Source organism: Haplochromis burtoni, unplaced genomic scaffold, assembly GCF_018398535.1.
Source record: "Haplochromis burtoni strain Fernald_Lab_line unplaced genomic scaffold, NCSU_Asbu1 Contig_344, whole genome shotgun sequence".
In the NCBI taxonomy this organism is placed as follows: Eukaryota; Metazoa; Chordata; class Actinopteri; order Cichliformes; family Cichlidae; genus Haplochromis; species Haplochromis burtoni.
This window is the reverse complement of record NW_024582705.1, coordinates 392,304-414,579: the sequence shown is the minus strand read 5'-3', so window position 1 is coordinate 414,579 and position 22,276 is coordinate 392,304. Positions and strand designations below refer to the sequence as shown.

The window sequence follows — 22,276 nt, the reverse complement described above, 5'->3', positions numbered from 1 at the left end:
TACACGCCTTCTCAGACCTACACGCCTTCTCAGACCTACACGCCTTCTCAGACCTACACGCCTTCTCAGACCTACACGCCTTACCAGCCCTATATCCCACCTCAGCCTTTCACACCATCTCAGCCCTACACTCCAAACCAAAGTAACTTAAATCCTCACTCTTATTCATTGTCACAACCCTCACAACCCACATCCAGTCCTGCTCAGCCTAAACAGACCCAGGCTGCCTCACATAACAGCACAGAGCAACACACCAAACTAAGCCTAAAAAAACCAAATATCTTTACCAAATCTGGGAACTTGCTGAAGAATGCGGTGAGTGCTTCTCTTACTAAAGTTTTATAATCATCTTATCCCAAGGATATTTGGAGTAGGTGGTGTTTACATGCGTCCTGTTTTTCTTCTATTGGCAGTTCAAACGGGGTGAACATGGAACAGGAGAATCTTGAAGCTGACTGAGGAAGAATCTGACTTAAAGATTTAAGCTAATCACTTTTTTTCCTCACTAGAGGAAAAAAAAAATGCTTTCATATTTTGGAAACACTGACTTTTACCTCTACATGTATCACTTGTTAAGGCTCCTGAAAATGTTGTGTTAGAGGAATTTCAAATCAACATTTCTTTGTGCTCTTAATTTGGAAATTAAATGGTAATATTTGAATTATAACACTGATGGCTATATTAAAAATGAGATAATTGTCTGAAATAAAGTTGTATTGTTCAGTTTTCTTTAGGTTTTCTATTCACAATATTTTAATCATTTTGTGATTGGATCACATTAACGACAACAGCACTGGATGAGTGTCAGACATTAACCTTCAAAAATGTTTGGTGGCAAAACAGCTTCCGCCACGAAGGCTCCGTTATCCAGGCATATCCTACCAGGAGGACTATATGCTGCAGAACTTATAAGGCTGGTGTCAGATGCATTCCCTAACACTGGTGAGCCAGCAATGTAACTCCTTGTTGCTGGTTTCTATCTACTGCTTCAAGCTCTGGAAGTTGCATTTAAGTGGGAATGTGCACAGGAAGCTTTAACACTTAATCCCTCACCTGCAACCACATCTTATGCTTGTACTCCTACCACAGAAATTAAACATTCTCAGCTATGGTGTCTATCAAACATGACCAGTCTCACTCATATTCATCTGTTGGACCAATTTATGCTATAAAGCAGAAAGTCACCTAAACCCCTCCTACCAAGGAAAAGAGTGGTAGCAGATGCTGAGGGCCAAGTGTCTGACGCCACTGATACTAAGGCGCACCAACAGGTGCTGCCACCTGCTTATGAACTCCCAAATGCTATGTGAATGCTGTTGTTGAGAACACTGCCAAAATCTGTTTAGATAAGAGTCAGACATATTAATTTACTCAAGGTCAACAGTAATAAAACGGCTCTTGGTTGCAGCTCCCATGGCCCTAATCTGGAAGACTATTCATTGATGTAGACAGTTGCACCATCTGGCTATGCCCAGAAATTTGCCACCTGGGTGTCGTTCTGGACTCAACACTTTCTGTCTAGATGCATATCAAATGTGTCGCCAAAGCAGTACGTTCCCACCCAATGAACAACTCTTGACTTTAGCCACCCTCCCTCACTCTGTAAAAGAGACCCGTATCTCGTTTTTTCTGGCCTTGGATGTTGGGGTGCTCCGGGATGTGGTTGCAGTAGGCCCACTTATTCCCACTGTGTGGCAGGGTAGTATGGGGAATTGAGATACCTACTGAGCCAGTTGGAGCCTACTCTCCTTTCTCGCCTTCTCAAGTTTTACATCCCAGCACCCACCCTCTGTTCATACACACATCAACATGGATGGATGTGTATTTTTGTGCATTGTTGTGTTTGTGTGGCCAGTATATGTCTATATGTCTGGGGTTGCTGTGCCTCAACTTCAGTACAACATAGTCATAGAGGATGAAGGGTTGCCCCTCCTACTGCCCCTCCTCGTTGCTGCGTCCTTGGGGATGTGAGTACTTGGTGTTTCAAGGGCTTATGGCCACATGATCTGGTGTAGTTGTCGACCCACTTCCTTGGGAGTTGTGATCCAGGGTGGCTAGGCCTCTTCTGTGCAAGGAAGGGGATTCATTATTTTAGCTTCTCACCCTCATTATCACACTCACACAAGAAGATGCTAAGTTTGTGTATCTGTTTTTGTTTCTCTCGTTAAGGTGCTGTTTGTCTTTTGACTGTGCTTTATTTATTACATTTAAGATATCTGAAAGCCTGATCATCAGTAGTCCTACAGACTCATTGCTTATGATCCTCTGGCTCCTCTTGAAAAACAAAAGAAAGATGTTTGACTTCCTGAAAGTGGCATTCCTCTGTTCTTAAAGAATGTGATTTTTAACAGTCACGTGGCTTAAAACTTCCATTTTTGATTAACCTTGGACTTCCCATGATTCATCGAGCTCATCTTCACCATGCATTAATGCATGTTATTCATTTTTTATTTTTCTGTCTTCCATATGCTTCAAGCTTTATCCTTTCTTTGTTAGTCACAGTTTTTGCTATTGGGCTTAAAATTTTTTTACATAAGCACACAATGGTCATTTTTCACTTCTGAGGATCTTAGCATTTAGGTTAACCAGCTAGTGATAACCTGCTCTTATATTTCTCAAAAATCCACAGTTTGAACTCTCCCCACATTTCAACCCTCATTTCTCAACATAGTTGTCATGGTCTGTACAGGGTCTGATATTTTTGTGTTTATTTTCTGTTCCTCTCTCACTTTGTAAAAGTCGCTTTGAGTTCTAGGTGGAAGTGGGCTCTGTGGGTTTGCCTGTGGGCGGAGTTCTGCTCAGATTGTCCTTCTCATACCTGGGGGCTGGATGGTGTAGCAGATCTCTGCCAGATTGTCTTTGCTATGTCTCTGCTTGTCATTGACTAACTTTGTTACCTTGTTGCCAGTCTGTGCCAAGCCATGCAAAACCTCTCCTGTTCTCCTCATGCTGCTCTGAGGAAATCTGAGTTCACCATCAGCTGCTTACCACCAGAATCTATCACCTATAAGGTGAAGGACTTTCCAGAAATGTCCTTACCTGCACAATGACCCTTCCTGGTCCTCAGCCACTCAAGCCCTCAAGTAACAGAGTTAATCCAGTTCTCTAACTCATTCCGCACAACACACATCCTTCTTAGCCTCAGCTAATTTCCCCCCCAGACAGCTATTCTTCTTTTCAAACACTTATGCTGAAAAACTACAAACTACATTGCACAGCTGAGTAAAAATGTTTTATTTGTAGAAGTGGGCAGCACGTTGGTTAGCACTGCTGCCTCACAGCAAGATCTTCATATATACATCTAACTTCCTTCAGTGTCAGGTGTAAAGTAAAGCTGGGACGATTTGTCAAAAGATTTGTTGACACAAAATTTACAAATCTAAATGTTTAGATTGCTGGTTTATGAACAGTAAAATTCTCAAAGCCCTAAACTTCTCTTTCCTTCTTTGTTAACATTTAGAAATATTCCTTTATATATCATTGTTCCTATTATTGTTATTAGTGTTACAATTCATATAATATGACAGTAAATATGAATGCAGTTCTGTTATTTCTGGATTCATTAAATGTTCAAAGACTCTATGTAGACTTGGATTCCCCCCCCCTCCATAAAGCACATTTTATTCGGTTTAGTTGAAGAGTAATGCGTTGTTTTAGGCGTTAATCGTCTCTTCGTGCTGTAATATATTCACACAGCGACCTCGTCCGTCTCTTATTTCAGTCATGCGCAATACAAACTGCAACCTCACCACTATGGAAGTAGCCACTGTGATTCACGCAGGGACCAAACAGGAAGTAAAGTTAGGGAAAGGCAACCGGCGTTCGACTTCATCATATTTAAAATAAAAGCACTAATAAACGGTACAAGGTAACAGTGTATTCACAACTGGTACTCTGTACAAACCTGCTGCACTGTTAAATTATTGTTTTGTCCACTGAGATAAGACTATTGATCTCCATAGGAACAGCAGTGGATACAGTAGGTCATGGCCCTCATGAACAGCACATGCAAAAAGGGATGACGTTACTAGTGACATGGTGATGCAAAATATATCAGCGTTCCACCACGTTTTACTTCGGGGAATGTTGAAATTTTCTAAGGTAGGCGCTTTCAGTGTTTCATATTTAATTTTAGCCTTACCCACACTCCCTCAAGATACTCCCCCTTTTGCCAGGAAATAAGATGTTCTTAAGGCGTCGCCTTCAGGTATTACCTGAAAGGCTGACTCGGCCCCGTGTTAAAATTCTGTTGATCTTTCTTCAACACCATACACAGATGTTTTGACCATAAAATCATAGCGGTTGTTTCTTCGTGTTCAGTTGGAAGCTATTTAATTTTGGAAGGGCTTATTTTGATATACAGGAGTCGATAAGTGTGCTTCTAATGTTACTTCAATGAATGAGGCTTTACTTTTTGTTGTATAAGAATAGAATTAAATGGTTTTTCCATCTTTACTTAAAAGTAACGTTTTGGAATCTTGTTTTTATTTGTTAAAAAGCACATTGCTTTGCATTAGTTAAAACATCTCAATTATGAATATATGAGAAGAGGTTGGAATATCTTTCTCCTTGCAGGTTTTATTTTGAAACGTGCTGCCGAAATTGTGAAGTTTACTTTTGTAGTGGTTGACAGTGGTAGCTGCTAGCTTACAGGGCACCGCAGCTCCGGCGGGACAGCGATGGCACTTAGGCGATATGTATCTCAAAAAAATCAAACGGAAGGCTGGACTGAGCCGCTAGTGATGGATATGCAGTAGTTCCAGTGTTATATGCTGCTTTAAGGAGTCTCTGGACACCGCTTATCAAGCTGAGGACATAAAGCGTAACTTAGCAGGCTTGTTCTTCACGGGGGAGGAAGTTTGTTGCGGCGAAGGGAACATAATAGGAAACCGGGGAGGGACAAACTATCTCGACATGGAGGACTTCGGGTCGGCCCTGGAGAAAAATGTGGCTGACCTCACGGTGATGGACGTGTATGACATCGCCGCAGTGGTGGGGCAGGAGTTTGAGCGGATCATAGACCAGTATGGCTGCGAGGCTCTGTCTAGGCTCATGCCCAAAGTGGTGCGGGTCCTGGAGATCCTGGAGGTGATGGTGAGCCGCAGCAGCATCAGCCCGGAGACCGAAGAGCTGAGGCTGGAGCTGGACAAGCTGCGTCTGGAGCGCATAGACCGTCTGGAGAAGGAGAAGAAGCACAGAAAGGTCTCACACTGCACAGCCACAGAGCCAATCACTCTCTGCTATACAGAATAAAAGTGGAAGTCAAGATTTAATTTGTCAGTGACTGTCAGACTATGTTTTTGATCCGTGTAGGACGTGTTCAGATCGTCTTCCTAGGACAATACTAATACCACAGTAAAATGTCCTGCATTTATAATGTGATCTGAGTCAAAGTGTCACTCTGCTCTAAAACGAATCAGGCACAATAAAGTTTTGGATGTTAAACAAGTTGAACAACAACAACAACACCCCTACACGTACACAGAGTATTAATATGATCTATTACAGTCAATGTTGTATAGTAATATTTTGCACTCAACCATAGAAAAAACAAGAAAACAACAAACAGTAAAATATCGACAAAAAGCATTACAAGGCACGTGGATAGTGGTAACAATTACTTAAGTAAAAATCCTATAACAGGAAGGATACACTGCTAAAAGAGTCTTTTTTTCATTATATTTAAATAAAAGCAAGTACTGAAAGCAAAACATGTATAAAATGCTTTTAGTGCACATTATTAATGTATAACACTAAATAGAAATGCACAAAATAGTCAAAAAATTAAAACATCATAGCTGCAGCCATAGTAAGTAGCATTTTTGTGTTTCAGTCAGAATAAAAGCTGGACATAAGCTCTAAGAAGTGAAGCAGGAGGTGAAATTTCTAAACCTTTACTTTTTTTAATAGATAGCGGGGGAAGTGACTCTGGTTTCAAACGGAAGTTAGATTAGAAAGAAGTCTACGATAAAGTGATCCTGTTTCTGACATGATTTATAATCTTGGCAAACACTTACTTTGTGAACTTATGATCTGAATTGCCTTTTCAAGTCTCATTTAATAACATACTATGTTAATTTAGTAAATTCTAGTCATATTTAAAGTAAAATCGACAAATCAGGTTTGGGGCGAGGCTTACTTTGATTGAAAAATCACTACAGTATGAATACAGTGTCACAGTGTGGCTGTACGTAGTATCATCAAGCACTCCTGTCAGATCAAATCCTTCATCGTTATGTCCTGTTTTAAATACAGTCTGTGACTGAAGTTGGTTGAGGTGGAGCTCCAGTGGTTGAAATGACTTTACATACAGATAGTACTTATTCTAAATCTAGATATAGATTCATCCAGTGTGGTAGTGAGGTGAGTATAAATTATTAATTCATATTCATTGGTGTAGGAGTTGGGTAAACTTTAGAAATGTCTAGGAATGGGTTTCTTTTTCCAATGGTTCAAGAACCACTAAAAACAATTTATGGAGTAAAAATGTATTCATACACCATGAAAGGAAAAAAATCATCCTTAACCACATGCTGTATTTTATAAGGCAATTATATATTTGTATATAATCTGAAAGTAGCTATAGCTGACAGACATAAAGGAACTGGGTAAAAAGTACATTTCCCTTTGGAATCTAAATGTAAAGTATTATGAAATGGTCAAGTAAAATCTAAATGCAGTGCATTAAAGCATCGAGCTTTAAATGTTTTCATTTATTTTCCATCTTTGTGAATCTAAAAGGAGACCCTGTGTTTGGGGTTTGAAATAAGCCGGACACTCAGACTGCTCAGTGCTATAAAAAAAGTTAGTGTCAGTTTCTCGTGACAGTGACTGAGCCAGTGGTTCACATATTAACTGTCTCGTGACCGTGATAAAGTGGAGAAGGCTGTTTGTGCTGCAACTCACAGGCCATTTGAAGCCAGCACAGTTTTCACATGGAAATGAAAAGTTCACATCCACAGTGAAAATATGCGGTGTAGTGTTTATTGGCTCCGTGCACAGTTTTCTTTTGTGTATATAAAAGCTAATGTAAGAGTTGTGCAACAGTGTATATAATAATAAAACTTTGTGTAGGTTTTTTGTTTTGTTTTTGTCATGAACCCAATGACTGAACATGTAGCATATGTTGCCCATGTGTAGTGCACATGCTCCCACTAAAATCAATGAAACTGATTCCAGCAGGCCTCGGAGCAGTGTGAAATTGCACATGTCCACAGAATCCGTCATTTCCACGCCTCCCGTGCACAGTCTGCGTAGCCTCCCGTGGTACCTTCATCATGGTAGCGACCAACGTGTCAAATTTTGCATGTTTACAATCCTTAAAAAGTCTTTAAAATTCTCTCTTGTTGATGACTGCAACTCTTACTTTTGCTCAGAATCCTAACTAGCTGTTCAACAACGATTCGGATACAGTCACCTCTGATATCATTGAAAATAAACATTCAAATATGGAATCACATTTGAAAAACATGCATCACACTTTCAAAGTAATAGTGATGTTTGCCTATTCATTCACAGGTAAACTGGAAAAATGAAGTACAAACAGCAAATTATGCATTCTTGTTAATGTGGCTGCTTTGACAATATGAACAGAATGACTCATGCTTCCTGTTTCCTGTTTGTTCCTGGTTTTCCAGTTGCTATATGAATCGTTTAGGGTCTGAGTGACTGACTTGAGGAAGATGTTTCGTTTTTAGTATCTGCCAAAATTTTTCCACAATTTAAAGCAAGTCAATTCGATTGTGTTTTATAGGCTTTTGTCATTAACGCATTACTCTTTGATATGACAATTGTGTTCTTTAAAAGCAAATTACTGCAGTAAATTCTGAAAGTTAGAGATGTTGAGATTTCTTTTTCTTACACATGCGCATAAACCACAAAGAGGAAAAACTCAGAAGACCACAGCAGTGCCAGTTTTGTTTTATAATGCCGGTCTGGGCACCATAAATGCTCGTAGAAATATGTCCATCCAGTTGTTGTTGAGATAGTCAGGACCAAAGTGGAGCAATGCATTGATCCTCCCATTGCACAACCAAAATTATTGCGAATGTTTGCAGTGAAATTGCTTGTTGGCTTTAAAATGGTTTCTTTGAACCAGGGAAGCAGGTCTGTACATAAGTGCTTGGTAATATTGCTTTTATGTACAATCACCTTGCAGTCAGGCAGCAAAAAAACCTCAATGCAATGAGGCCTTCAGTCCGATTTTTTAACTCTAGTTTTACCGAGCCATAACAAACGTGATCGGTAATGATACATGTACAGTATAACAGTATGTGTGTATGTGTCTGAGCGCAGGAGTTGGAGCTGGTGGAGGATGTGTGGAGGGGAGAAGCTCAGGATTTGCTCTCCCAGATTGCTCAGCTGCAGGAAGAGAACAAAACCCTTCTCACCAATATGTCCATGAAAGACCCCATGAGCGAGGAGGAGCTGCAGAGGCATGAGGGTGAGGATGTGGAGCTCCATCTAAGAAAAGTACTGTCTAGTTTAAAAGAAAAAGAAAATGTGTTTGTATGTGTGTTTTTCATGATACACACCAGTTTACAAGTGACTGAGAATGTGAATGACTTACAAGTCAGTTGCTTTAAAACATTATTATGTGTTATTCACTAATATGTGTGTAGAAATGTTACTGCCCTCTACGCAAATCTTTGAGACCAAGATTGAATCGAGTCAAAAGTAGGCTCATTGAGTAGGCTCGTCACTTTTCAGGGAAAGTGTGGTTATGCATTGGTCCTACAAAGAGCTTTGCAGTTACTGTCGGATTTCTGAAACATGTGCATGGGTAATTTTTTTTTACTAACACTGTGAGCATGTTCCTGATAATAATTCTAAATAACAGACTCCTGCTTCAGTGTTGGGAGTCTGCATGCTACCACTCAAAACCTGCTAATACCTAGTAATGTTTACATCACAGCAGAGCATGAAACAGCTTGTCTTTTGCTGATTTTCCTGGAAATTCAGTTAAAGTTTCTGCCATGTGCACCCCGAAACTTGTCCGTTTGCCCTCGATACGTTTCTCATGTGTGTGTCCCCCTCTCTCTCTCTGCTGTGCACGCAGTACCACACTCAGATACAAACACAAACAAAGGGAGCCTTCTCTGTGTTAATGGTGAGCCAGTCTCATCCCTGCGTCAGAGGCTTCTCCGTGGTCTCACACAGAGGCCACAGTCACCCTGACGCACAGACCAGCTTCAGTGTACAAGCACACCTGCCAGCCTCACACACAAATCAGAGCTCACGTCTGCCTGTCAGCCCAGATGAAAAATCGATTTGTCCTGTTTATTTTTATGGCTGACAATTTTCCCCCCCCTCTGTCACCAATTTCCAGGTATGTCAGAAAGGGAGAGGCAGGTGATGAAGAAGCTCAAAGAAGTGGTGGACAAGCAGAGAGATGAGATTCGAGCCAAGGACCGTGAACTGACTCTAAAAAACGAGGACATAGAAGCAGTAAGGACACAAAAACTCGGTGCCTCAATGAGAAGAGGCTGTTTTTTTTCTTCTTGTGTGAATTATAAAGAATTCAGATATTTTCTATATTTTAAATATAAGAGAGGCCTGGTTAGATCGAGATGAGCAGCAAATGTTTTGGCTCAGTATTAAGCAGACATATTTGCTGCCAGTGTTTTACTGTTTAAAAAAAGGTAAAATAAATTTCAGGGATAGAATGGGTCTTCCGAGCATCTATTTAAAAATAGCTATATATAGATTGTAACAAATTAGTTTTCCAATCATTGATCAGACTTTTATTTCTTAAGATTATTTTATCAGATTGCCCAAGTTCCCTACCTTCAATTTCTAGCTTCCCACCTCAACATAGTGTTACGAGTTCAAAATTGGGGATGGAGACAAGAGAAAAAACCACAATAACAACACTGGTCTGGCCGGGTTAAGTCAAACGATGATTTTAATGATCACACGCGTGGGAGATGGACACTGTATGCAGACAGCCTCGGATCTCAAAATGGTGGAGCATTGCTCAAACTCTTATAGCCTCTGGTTCTCCCACCTTATCATAAAAGCCTAAACATTCACATGCTTTTCTCTCACACGGCGCCTAAGCTACGACCTTGGCTCCCCGTTTATTTGCTCCTGCTGAGATGGGGCAAAAAACTCCAGTATATTCTGTTCTCTTCTAATCAGACAAATAAGGCGATGACTTTCTGCAAACAGTATTTCTTATAGCTCAGCAGTATAATGCATCATAAAACAATATCATTCATCCACAATAAATCAGCAGTCTAATGTAATGCAAATCAGTTTAACTAATGCAATAGTTATCAGCTTCTTCTAATTCAGGAGAATAATGCAAACTAAAACTACATAATAATTCCCAATCTTTAATTAGGGGTATAACATGGCATAAAATAATATTATAATCTAACAATTGGCTAAGAAACCCTGGAAATGTGCAAAGTATTTGTTTATTTTCGTACATAATTTCTGCAAAGTCTCAAATAATTTAACTTCTTTATCTTGATTTTACAAACTTTTGAAGTGGATCATACAAGTCTCAAAAACAAATAGCCTACATGTATAATTTACAAAGTCTCACATTATCAGTTGAAGGGTGTTTGATGTGTTTTGTTTGCCTGTGAGTATTTCTTTTGTATAGATTAGGTTTCAGATAACAAAGAGACCCCACCTAAATGCGACAGTGTAGTGTGAACAAGCCAGAGTAAAGGTCATGCAAAGGACATCACTACAGACCAGTCTGGATTGTGTGGCAAATTGAAGACATGGCCATAGATCTGGAAAAGGTCAACGAGTCAGAAGCTGACATAGAGGACTAAAATTTCTCCAATAAACATGTAAAATTTCACAAGATGGCTTTCCAGAAAATAACAGCAGAGCCAGTTTTTTAATGTCAGGTTCAATAAAACCTTTTTCACAGCAGACATTTGGACGTGTCACCATAGGCATCAAAGCTTCAGATTTTTTGTAAAAAAAAAAAAAAAAAGAGCCCCGGATCTGTTGATCTGTCATTCCAGTCATGCATTAAACACCCCCAGAATGTGCTGGTGCAAAATGCAAATATGCAGGTTTTTGGTTCTCTCAGAGCGAGAGAGGTTATACATGTTACAGAAGAGGTTACACAACTCATCTTTTGGCCTTTGGCCATAGCTCTGCTATGAATATGGAAGTATTTTTAAAAAGGATGGATGAGTCCTGGATGAGGTGGTGGATAAAGGGAACGTAAAAATGCTGTGGCCTCAAGTTCAGGATGTCGATGAAGAAGATTCTTTAGCAAGTCAGCTAATCTACTATTGATCTACTGGTTTTCCAAATCTTTGTCAGAAAACTAAACCATTACTAACATAAATATCAGCAGCTCACACTTTAGCTTGTGAATACAGCTGTATACAACATCATAGATAAGACTGATACCAAGACATGTGCTTATGTGTGTAGTAAAATGATAATTAACATGGGTTAATGATCTAATTATGACAAAAAAATACAGTTTAGGGAACAGTTTATGTTGTCATAACCTTCCTGTTTACTGTGAGCAGGATGGGAGACAGCAGAGGACAGATGAGACACCAAAATAGCTACTAGAGATCTGAAGAAAAAAAACTTGGATAGGCAGATAAGACACAACACAGAACTATGTGATAGCATGTGATACTACAGTTGAACATTCAAAACAGGAAACATATCAGCCAAGTAAAGGCTGATATGTAAAGGTTCCTGAACATTTCAGGAGTTATGTGAATTTGTACGCATGGGTAGGTAGAAAAATAATGTGCATTGTGAGACTTCAAAATGTTCTTTAGTCCAAGATTTTCCACATGTGAAACTTACTTTAGATATACAGTGAAGTTGAGTAGTCAGACGTCACTCATTTGGTTTCTTTTGCTGTCATGCTGGGAAAGGCAGCCTAGGCACTCGCACTCTGAAATGCTAAGGCCCAGGTATTTTAGGATATTAACAGTGAATTTCCATTTCAGTCATTTATATTATTTCACTTGTCCATGAATTCAGCTGTTCATTTGTTCTGTGGCTTTAGAAACCCCCTGACACCCACTAATGGTTTGTGTGTCACCCAGTACAGCACAATCAATATCTCCTCAGACAGATTGCCTGAAAATGCGTGCTCTTACCTTTGATGGGTGGCTTTTACCTCCTGTGTGGCAGTTCTGAGAAACGCGAGACCATGCAGCCCATTGTCTCTCTGTTTCTTTCTCCAGCTCCAGCAGCAACAGTCTCGACTTATGAAAATCAACCATGACCTGCGCCATAAAATCTCTGTGGTAGAAGCTCAAGGGAAAGCTCTCATTGAACAGAAGGTTGAGCTGGAGGCCAGTGCTCAGGCTCGGGGACAGGAAGTTGCTGCTCTTCGACAGGAAGCGGCACGCTTAAGGGAACGGCTTCAAGGAGAGCTGCCTGCTCAGAACCCGGACGAGCCCCCACCTCAGCCTCCTTCACCCGCAGAGGTAACAGCACAGGGAAAACTGAGCATAACTTTTTGTTTTCACGTTTTAGTTTTTTGTACAGATAACATTGCTTACTTTAATGTGGGCCTATTACACAAGCTCTATATTTCTTAATTTTTGGACTCTCTGTATGTTATATAGTTAAATAATCCTTCTCTATCTTATGCTGGGCCTTGGTGAAGCCCCTCAGGTCATTCTCTGTGTGAAACAAGATGTTTTTGCTAAATTCCCCCAAATTCTTCTTCACTGCCCTTTGCAAACAAAACACAGAAGTTTTGTACTAGCAAGTAGGTGGGGCCAATGTGAGATGACCATATTAGGAATATCCACTGTCATAATGTCATACAGAGCCAAACACAGAAAAAATACTTTAGTTAGAGTAGTCTGAAGCCTGAGGTATTGGAATATTTGTACATACATTGGAACAAAAAATGATGGTGAAAAATAATAAAAGAAACATTATTGGAAGTTTCCCCCAGCTTCCATCTTTGTGTGAAGCTAACCTTTTAGTTTGATCTTCTCTTGACTTGTTGTGAGAAATGAGCAAACAAACTAGCATGTTATGCAAATCGTTTGCATTGTATAACAGATCTGATCATTTTCACATGCAGTTGTTCAAACCACCATCTTTTATTTGAACTGTAGATTGTGCACCACAAATCCTCGGAGCAACTCAATAGTTTATTATATGTCTCACAAACTGTCTTTTGCCTCACCAGTGTGGTAAAATTGCTACAGTGTTGGTGGGGGCTGAGGGCTCCTCAGAGCTGACACCCAGGGGGGTTGATGGTGTATCGTGGCCTCTGTGTGGTTCCCTCAGCCCAGAGACACATGAGGATGCTGAGGACGATGCAGTGTTGCTTTGGGTAATGCAAATGTGCTGATTGGAACTAGAGTGATGTGATTGTCCTGACTCTAACTCCAAACCTGCACTCCTCCCCATGGAACATTAGCCTTGTGGGTATAAACAAAGGAAGATAGTAGACTAACATTTCTGTGACATGTGGACTGTGCTGAAACAACTCTGCATGGGTGTCAGAAAGCTAACAGAGTATCAGTAGGATTTCCTCTCCACAGCTAAGTGACTTTCTGGACAAGTGCACTCATGACCCCTCTAAATATAGAATACTGCAAGAGCCCAGCCTTCAACGACACTTGAATCTGTCCTTTCATGCACCCTGAGATTGAAACACAGACAGCAGGAAAAGCTACAATTAAGTGTTTCTTTGTTATTTCTCTGCTGTAATAGTGGTAAGAAAGAATAAAAAAACAAGAGTACTACAATGGGTTTTTTTTAAATGTAGCTACATTTAAGACTTTTATATTAACTACAATTGATGTTATGTTTCAAAACACATTAAAACACATTCAGAAAAATTTCATAAATGATAAATGAATGACAGCTCTAACTAGCCAGTTAGTGCAGCTAATGACATGAAAGCTCATGGTTGAGGTTTTTTTAGACGCTCAACAGTATTCACCACACTGATGGAAACAGCTGACGTGCTAAACAAAGGTGGAGACATGCCGATAAATCTGTTCTCACGGTGACACTGAACCTGGACTGAATCTGAGCCAAATAAACACACTAGACGGCTGCGGTGGAAGATGTACATGCACCATTGTCTTTACTACTGTGTGCTCTCAGTGAGTCAAACAGGTCTGAGTGTTCTGGCTCTTTGATCCCTGATAAATGAGAAAATAAGCCACAGACCACAGCTGACTCACATCTGGTCCTTTTCACTTCATCAGCCTCCAAAACGACTGTTTTATGTCCGAGATCAGCCTTCAGGAGGTGGCCCAACTCTATTGAGATGCCTATCTGTTCACCTTGGTGTACAATCAGTGGTTACAAGTTATGCAAACATTTCCTGCTGTTGCTGCTTGACATTAACCAGCAAGATGCAAAGATGGTCTCACTTTAGCATCGGGGCTGCTAGACAATAAGCATTTGTCAGTTCGACCACATGAAAAAATCTGTACTATTTGGTTTTAAATGAAAGAAAAAATATAAGTAAGTAAGTAAGGTTTATTTATTAAGCGCTTTTTTGTAGACGGGCAGTCACAAAGCGCTGTACACAAAGGTTAAAATAAAGAAAACATTAAGTAATAAGATAGACAATATAAACAAATATATAACAAACATATAAATGTAAAATAATTTGTTTGAAGTGATGCAGGGAAGAATAGTTGTGAAACAGCCAAGTGAGCTAAAAATGTCTGGAGCAGACAACAAAGTCAGGAGTGGCTGAGCTAAAGCGCATCACAAAACCATTTCTTTATTCATTTGCACACACATTCGGATAATCTCTAATGTTTAAAAAGTTTGACGAAACATGTGATTCCAGTTGGACTTTGAGATTGTGTACAGAATCCTGAAAAGCGTGAGAATTTTCGACATTTTAGAGTAGAATTTTGCATGAGTGCCTTGTGTCCGCAGCATGTGTTTCAGGTGTATTCCTTTAACACTCAGTGAATTTCTCTTTGCTGAGTTAAAAAAGCTAACAGCATTTTAGCTCACAGACTGGGGTGAAGTCTGAACTAAACCAATGCATTGGAACAAAAAGGCCCTGTGTCTGACTTGTAGTTAAACATTTGCCACCAGGAGGCGATGTGCGATGAAGACATGCCTGCTGTGTTCCAATATTTCACTAAGGTATCCTCACTCCCCGCCCCTGCCTCTTCCCTTCTGTTCTCTGGTTTAGTTTACTCTGTGTAATGTATTTTTCTCTCGGCAGGAGGCGCTGTGTGAGGAGGAGTCAGGGGGCCTGGATCCAAAGGACCCCAACAGGCCCAGATTCACCCTGCAGGAGCTGAGGGATGTCCTGCATGAGCGGAATGAGCTAAAGGCCAAAGTGTTCCTGCTGCAGGAGGAGCTGGCCTACTATAAAAGGTACATATAGGTGTTAAACATGTTAATATTGACAATTACCCACCTCCTGTGGAGAGAGATATTTACGAGCTGCACAAAACTGTGTTTATCGTGCGCTTAAAGCATCAACAGGATTTAGAAGTTTAGTTTTCTCAGTCAGACCACACAGGGCCAGCTTCTTGCTGAGTGCTTTAAGTTGCTGTTTCCTCATTAATATATGTTACAATTGCACTTATTTGTAGTTGTTTTCAGTTTAATTATTATATTCTTTCATGTTTATGCTCTGTTACTTAGCACAGTTATATTTTAGCCTCGTGTTTCTTGTACTGTTATCTCTGCTTTTACTTCAACTTTCAGACTTTTGTTTATGTGCTTGTGAAGCCTTTTTGGCCGTAAGATTATTATGATACTTTGGCAAATTATGTTATTGGTGTCCACCCATATCATAAGTATGGGTGGAGGGACTGAGTAAAGAAATATTCAGTCCCTCCACAAGGGATAGACATTTACTATGACTTGTTGTGGGATGATGAAGAGAAAAAAATCAGTGCATGAAGAAGCCATAAAGAAACCATATGCATTTCCCAATTAAGATGTATTGCTTGATGTATTCTTAGTTTTAGACATTCACATGGTTTAATATTTTTCTTGGAGGGTTGCTCACAACCAACACAAGTTGCCACAGAGCTTTAACCCCTTAGCAGTCCTATTAGTCCCCTAAACCATCCAATGTCCCGTGGGCGGTACGTCCGACTGCTAACAGTTTAAAATCCGACTAACAACCCATTTAAATTCTCTAAAGCATATTTTTTGTTCCCTTTTTTCCGCACATCTTTTGGTCATCCCTCTGCCAGCACATTAAGTTAAAAATGTATTTACTCAAAAAAAATCCCACTTTTTACATCTAATTCTTTTTGTCCATCTGTGAAAAAGCCTGATATGTTGTGCTTCATAGACAAAGTAATCCTGATCTCTGTAATTCTGGTGGTCTCTGTGTTTGCAGTGATGAGGCAGACGAGGAGATTGGAACTCCATCTTCTTCTCCCTCCCCTGAACTAAGGACTCGCTCCCGCTCTTCTGCCCAGCCAGAATCGGGAATCAAACGCCTGTATGTGGAGCTCACACTCACACAAATACTCTCACTCATGTAACATCTGCTAATGAAAACACTTGCCTGTGAAAACCTTGCTTCCTGTGATTAATGGGAACTTTGCATGCTGTGAGTAGCGGTTGATTATTTGGTCTCTACATGCTCAGTCATTTGCATATTACATGCTTGTTCTTGTCTCTTCAGCAGCAGTGCAAGACACTGTTTCAGGCTGGCAGCTTTAGCTTTAGACTTCGCTTCCCTCGTGTGATACCATATACTATATATACTTTACTTTACAGAGGTAGCTGGGCTACTAACAAGTAAACATACATTTATCCTGTGTTTGTCAGCCATGTACAAACTGGAGTCTGTGGTTGTTTCCAATTAGCTGTCACATTGTGACAAGGACTCAAGACTAAAAGCAGCTCCAAGTATTCTAATTGTAGGACACTTTACTATTTTATTAACGTAATATTTAATTGAATGTCTTTTTTTTTTAAGTGTTGAGAATTTTTTAATGAAATTGTTTACCTGTTAATCTGTGTCTCTGTATAGCTCTCTGATACAGAGTACATATCATTCCTGTAAGTCCTGTGACTGTATGAGGGTAAATATTTTCATGAATGTAAAACTAAAAGTATTCAAATTATAAAACAATTGTTTTTCAAAAAAATAAACAGACATTATTAGATTAGGGTGATATCAATAAATGGTCATTTTTACAATATTTTTTAGTATTTAAAAACATGTTCTTTTTATTTTACCATGCATTACATTATTTATACGAGGTGGCTGTGCCTCAGGAGGAAGAAATGATTCAATCCCAGGCTGCTCCAGTGTGTGTGGCAGACTATTACAAGCTTTCTGGTTAAGTTTTTTTTAATTAATTCTATGGCAGCTCTGTCAGTGTGCACAGTAGCAAGTGTAAGTACAAGATTCGGGACATTAATTAAATGTATCAGGAGGTGTCGCTATACCAATATGGTGGCAACATTAGCAGCAGTTTGCATGTTTATGCAGTTTATCTGTGCAAACTAAGTTGCATTCATTGTGTTTTGGTTTTTAACATGCTGTGAGTTGTTCTTGGATTTTGTTGTATTTTTTAATTCAATATCATAATTTTATTTTCCTCTCTGGTTTAAAATAAACTCAGCTTGACATCTTTTGAGCTTTAATGAGGTTTGGTTCAGACAGAGGTCAACGGTTGATGTGGTCCTTGTCCTCCCCCATCCCCTATGTATGTGTGTTTTCGTGTCTTTACCTCTGTGTAACAGGATCTTCACCGCTATAATGCCGATGGTAGCGGCTGGTTTGATCCCAGATGACCCCACTTTACAGCCAATCAGACGCCTCATGTCACTTGTATGACTCTATATTTGGTTGGCTTTGCAATCCATCACTGTCTCAGCTAACAGGCTTCACCCCCTTTGCATGTCCACGGGGTTGCTTTCTTTTCGCACCTTTGTAGTATTCTGATTGGCTGATTGTGGGGCTGTCTTATTGTGTTCGTCGAATGAGACGACCAAGGATCGTGCAAAAAATAAATCAGCCAGTCAGAATAGTGTGTAGTCTAATGTCTCAACTTTTGCCCTCACTGACCATCCTGACTGACCATGCGCACTAAAAATGATTGTGTGGAATTTACAATATAAATTGATCTAAAGTGCTTTTAGATCATAGCTAGGGATTAATTTAATTTTTAATGCTTTAATATTTTATCATCTGCCCGGATCAATTTACAGAAAATGACGAAATAATTTCTGCTACAATTTATGAATTTTTACAATAGTGTATTAGGGCAGGTGAAGAGGAAAAAGGGGCTGGGTAAGAGGAGGTAAAATGACAGAGAACTTTAGAGATGAAAGTAATAGGTTCATGAGGGAAAAATCGCTGAAAAATAGTGTCTGTGTTTTGTAGTGACGAATGCAGCACATCACCTCACTTGACAAGGTTAAATTGGAAAGAAAATTACATATTGGAATTAAGGGGACGTTTAAATGAGCAGAAATTTACTTCAATTCCTATATAGTTATTTCACCTTAAGTGGTTTGTAGAGTTTTGTGTTAATTTGAATCAGGGTTACAACAGAACTTGACATATGACAAAAGGAAAACAATCCTGTTGACATTAGAAGTGTTCAGATTAAGAGAAACCAGTTTTAAGTGTCAGGAGCAGATATCCAAACAAAACGACTGGTGTAACATAGAGGCATTTGTTTACACTAATTTTACAGGAGGTGTCGTAATTAAAAACTAAAATAATTCACTTGTGATGCATTCTGTTAAATTTGCCATTACTCTAACACTGCTTTACATGTAGCTCATACTCAGTGTTAGCCCTACATATATGGTGTTGTAACCCACCGCCTGTTTCTTCTCTCCGTTCTCTCGTCTCAGGTTTAGTTTCTTCTCACGTGACAAGCAGCGGAGCTCGCAGCGCAGTGCACATTTCGATGTCGGCTTCGGCTCGTGGGCAGGCAAAGACGACGTGTACACCGAACAAGCCCAGGAGGCGTTGCAGCACATGTAGTCACCGTATGGGACTTAAAACTCTTAACACTCCCATCACTCAACTGCACACCAAACCAACACTAGCAACTCACACTGCAGCTGAAATGCCATGTACATGAGGTGAGAAGATGGCAAGAAACAAGAAGAATCTAATGTCCTTGGAAAAAATACTGTGTATACTTCAAATTCTGCCATTTAAAAAAAAAAAAAAATCCCTGAAAGTGTTTTACAGGATTGACGTGCAGGCGAGAGGGTAAACTCAGGTTGACTGTGGAAAGTGGAATGTTTTGGCAGGTGGTAAATGATAAGGAGCCGGAGGTCCGGAGTAAACAAGGGGGGAAATGACTGCACACCTGAGTGTCACTAGTTTTTTTTAATGAGAGCAACATTTTAATATCCCATTTAGTTATTTCAAATTTCTGTCAAGTAGGCAGCTAATCAGTCCATCACCAGCGTTTTGCAAGTTGAGTATGCAGCTCTATGAAATCTAATTGAGGCCTCTGTTTAAATGTTGCATGCAGTCACAATTTAAAGCTGTGTGAAGGTGTGAAGATATTTTGTTCTCATATTTAATGCAGCAGTTTCTGTGACTAAAAAGAATGAATGCATAAACACTTGGGTATGAGAATTTAAAGTACTCGTGTAAAGTGAAAGTTAGATTTTGGCCATCATAATCCCAATTTGTCTTTGCATTTTTACCCATTCATAATAGTTTTTACTATCCTATTACAGGATGGTTTAAGCATTTTAGCATTTCATGACATCTCCTATAATGTTGGCTACATGTTGTATGTAGCCAAAATAAGCAACATTGTGGCTTTAATGTTGAATTAGTGAGTCATTAATTCACATATTTGTACTTTTTAAGTCAATGTTTTCAATATTCCATCATTTCATGGTAATATAAAAGCTTTGACGTGGTGAATTAGTTCATTATAAAACTTTTCCAGTTTTATTTAAGTCAACTACTACTGATGAATTATTTTACATTTTTTACTCACTCATCATGGTTTAGTATAAATTTAACACCTGACTTAATAATTTCTTGCTTTTATGATCTGAAAACCGTAAATGAATGTAATGCATTTGACTAAACAAATTAAATTGTAAGATTTAGCAAGCCCGTTTTATTTATTAGATCTTTATAATACTAGTGATCTTTTTATAGATTAAAAGTTGTAAATCATAGCTTGAGCTTTTCGTTCATTGCTGCAATTTTTTTATTTTCTTTTAGTCAAATTCTAATTCTAATTTATTAACTTAATAATGATGTATTGTCTCATAATTTTGACATAGTAAGGTCTTCACCCACTATAGTTTTGACTTAGTATCTCTTTATTTTGTTCGAGAAATTTGAATATATTTATGTTTGTGATGCTTTTTTCTTTTTATGTGCCCCTTTTCTCTAACAATTAACACAGATTTCTCTTTTGTGAAACACAGAATAGCTGTGCCATGGGAATTCCTCTAATATTTTACATACAAACTTACATTTGTCATAAAGTCTGATTTCATGCTTTCAGTGACAAACGTGACGCTCCACATTGTGCTCATGCAAACCTGCAGTTTTCTAACACCAGCCAAACCATAGCAGGCAATAATAAATTACATCTATATGATTCTGTTTAATTTCTATAATCAAACATAGACCCGAAGAGCCAGTGTAATATTGTATTTGAATCACTTATAACAAAAACATACAGCAGCTTTCACTTCAAATAAAAGCAAAATAAATTAAAATGTATTTTAATTAATACATATTGTGCCATCAGTAAGAGCCTAAATCTTACATTACATTTGCACTTTTTCCCTAGATAAAATATTCATATTCAGCATAAGCAACAATAATAACCCCGAATATCATCACACATCATGTGCAAAATAGAAGTCAGTGCGTTTGTGTTTATATGCATCATTTATACAAGGCCTCAAATTTAAACATGAATCAAGGCTCTGTTTAGAAACAGTGTAAGTCATGAAGGATTAATTATTTCTCAAATTGTGCATGGTTTAAAATAATGGTAATTAAGCTGAAGAGTGTGTTTACATTTATTTTTTAAAAAGACTATTTTGCGGATGGTGCTTGTGCTTTAACAGCTGATGCCTTCATGGAAACGTTAACAGTAGTGGCACTTTATCTTCATTTATACTCACCCAGGAAGGTGGAATAAATGAATGGCAAATGAAAAGATTGAGAAATGAGGCTAAAGACGTGTGTCAAAGCAGCTTTCCCCCTTTTATGAAATCACAGATATGTTAAAGAGAAACTATATTTTACATGTTATTTGGAAGTCAAAGGGATCTGCTCAATTTATTCATGAAGGAATTCAACAGTGAAATATTTTAAAGGAAATGAACTCCTACCCGAGTGCTCACTCCAATCTTCATTTTTTTCCTTTGAGTCTCCTATGAAGCCCATTAAAGTGGAGATTTAAGAGATATATTGAATGGATCAGTGCTTTATGAAATTCAAACATGTCACATCAGTAATAAAAATCTGTAATATTTGACATTTTTACACGTGTTTTTTTTTTTTTGTTGTTGTTGTTGCTGCTTTTCCTAACTTGCATAACAAATCGCAGTCACGTTCAAGTGTTTGATTTGTTCATAATTGTAAAAGGAAATGGGCAAGGGAACATACATTTGTAAACAAAGAACATCCAGTGCAGTGTGGTAAAATAACTGGTGTGGGGGAAAAGTTTAACTACATTAATTTTCCTCTGTCTCAATTTAAACATAAGGCACAAAGCAGTGTATTTGGTTGAAATTCCATTGTACAGAATATATCACCTTTTGCACTTGTGTAACAATTTAGAAATCAGGTCTATATGAAGAAGACTAAATATGAAATATAACAGACAGCACAGCAGTAGTCGTCCAATTCACCAAAAAAAGGATGATTTTATTTATTTATTTATTTAAGATGCTGGGTTAGTGTGGAAAGTTGTGACAAGAAGAAATATGATTTATCTCAATTAGATGATGATAGCATGGTGGTACAGGGGTTAATACCGTCGCCTCACAGTGAGAAAGTCCTGGTCTCGTTTTGATTCCAACCTGGGGTTTTGCTGTGTGGAATTTGTGATTCTAAATTGACCTTGGCAACCTGTCCAGGGTGTACTATAACTCTCGCCCTGTGACACCTGAGATAGGATCCAGCCCCAACCCTAAACTGGATAGGTGGAATAAAATGGACAGATGGCGTGGTGCAGAGTGCCCTCTGGTGAACAAACTATACAACATCAACCCTCATGGTAGAAAAGAGTTCTTCCCATCTTTTTTTTTTTTTTTGAATTCTCATTTATTCAAAACAGTTTTAAGCATCAACGTACTTCTTTCTTTTAATGGAAGAACAAATCAGATGCCCAAG

General features: G+C 38.9%; 2 protein-coding genes across 7 annotated transcripts in view; both read left to right on the top strand.

The window, feature by feature from the left end:
* Positions 1–706, top strand: part of LOC102310833 (huntingtin-interacting protein 1-related protein) — a 19,285-nt gene extending 18,579 nt beyond the window's left edge. For all 3 annotated transcript variants that reach the window (XM_042228734.1, XM_042228733.1, XM_005946322.2), the window contains exons 33-34: positions 1–315; positions 414–706. In XM_042228734.1, coding sequence (XP_042084668.1) covers positions 1–315; positions 414–449 — 351 coding nt within the window. In that variant the 3' untranslated portion in view covers positions 450–706. The remainder of the gene's footprint in view (positions 316–413) is intronic.
* A 3,909-nt stretch (positions 707–4,615) lies between these two features.
* On the top strand, positions 4,616–22,184 carry rilpl1 (Rab interacting lysosomal protein-like 1). 4 transcript variants are annotated; one of them, XM_042228726.1, is made up of 9 exons: positions 4,616–5,202; positions 8,296–8,443; positions 9,329–9,447; positions 12,189–12,434; positions 13,154–13,300; positions 15,173–15,327; positions 16,310–16,414; positions 17,671–17,758; positions 18,793–18,906. In XM_042228726.1, the coding sequence occupies exons 1-9, from the start codon at positions 4,915–4,917 to the stop codon at positions 18,796–18,798; spliced, it is 1,302 nt and encodes a 433-aa protein (XP_042084660.1). In that variant the 5' UTR covers positions 4,616–4,914; the 3' UTR covers positions 18,799–18,906. The 4 variants fall into 4 exon arrangements, with proteins under 4 accessions (XP_042084660.1, XP_042084661.1, XP_005946360.1 ...); XM_042228727.1 differs by lacking the exon at positions 18,793–18,906 and having other exon boundaries at positions 17,671–17,764; XM_005946298.3 differs by lacking the exon at positions 17,671–17,758 and having other exon boundaries at positions 4,617–5,202; positions 18,793–22,184.
* The last annotated feature ends 92 nt before the right edge of the window (positions 22,185–22,276 follow it).

Bases quoted from the DNA above. Each gene is read 5' to 3' on its own strand.
- rilpl1 (XM_005946298.3), top strand. From the start codon at position 4,915: ATGGAGGACTTCGGGTCGGCCCTGGAGAAAAATGTGGCTGACCTCACG. The intron at 9,448-12,188 runs GTAAGGACACAA...TTCTTTCTCCAG, and splicing joins AAAACGAGGACATAGAAGCA to CTCCAGCAGCAACAGTCTCG. The intron at 12,435-13,153 runs GTAACAGCACAG...TTGCCTCACCAG, and splicing joins AGCCTCCTTCACCCGCAGAG to TGTGGTAAAATTGCTACAGT.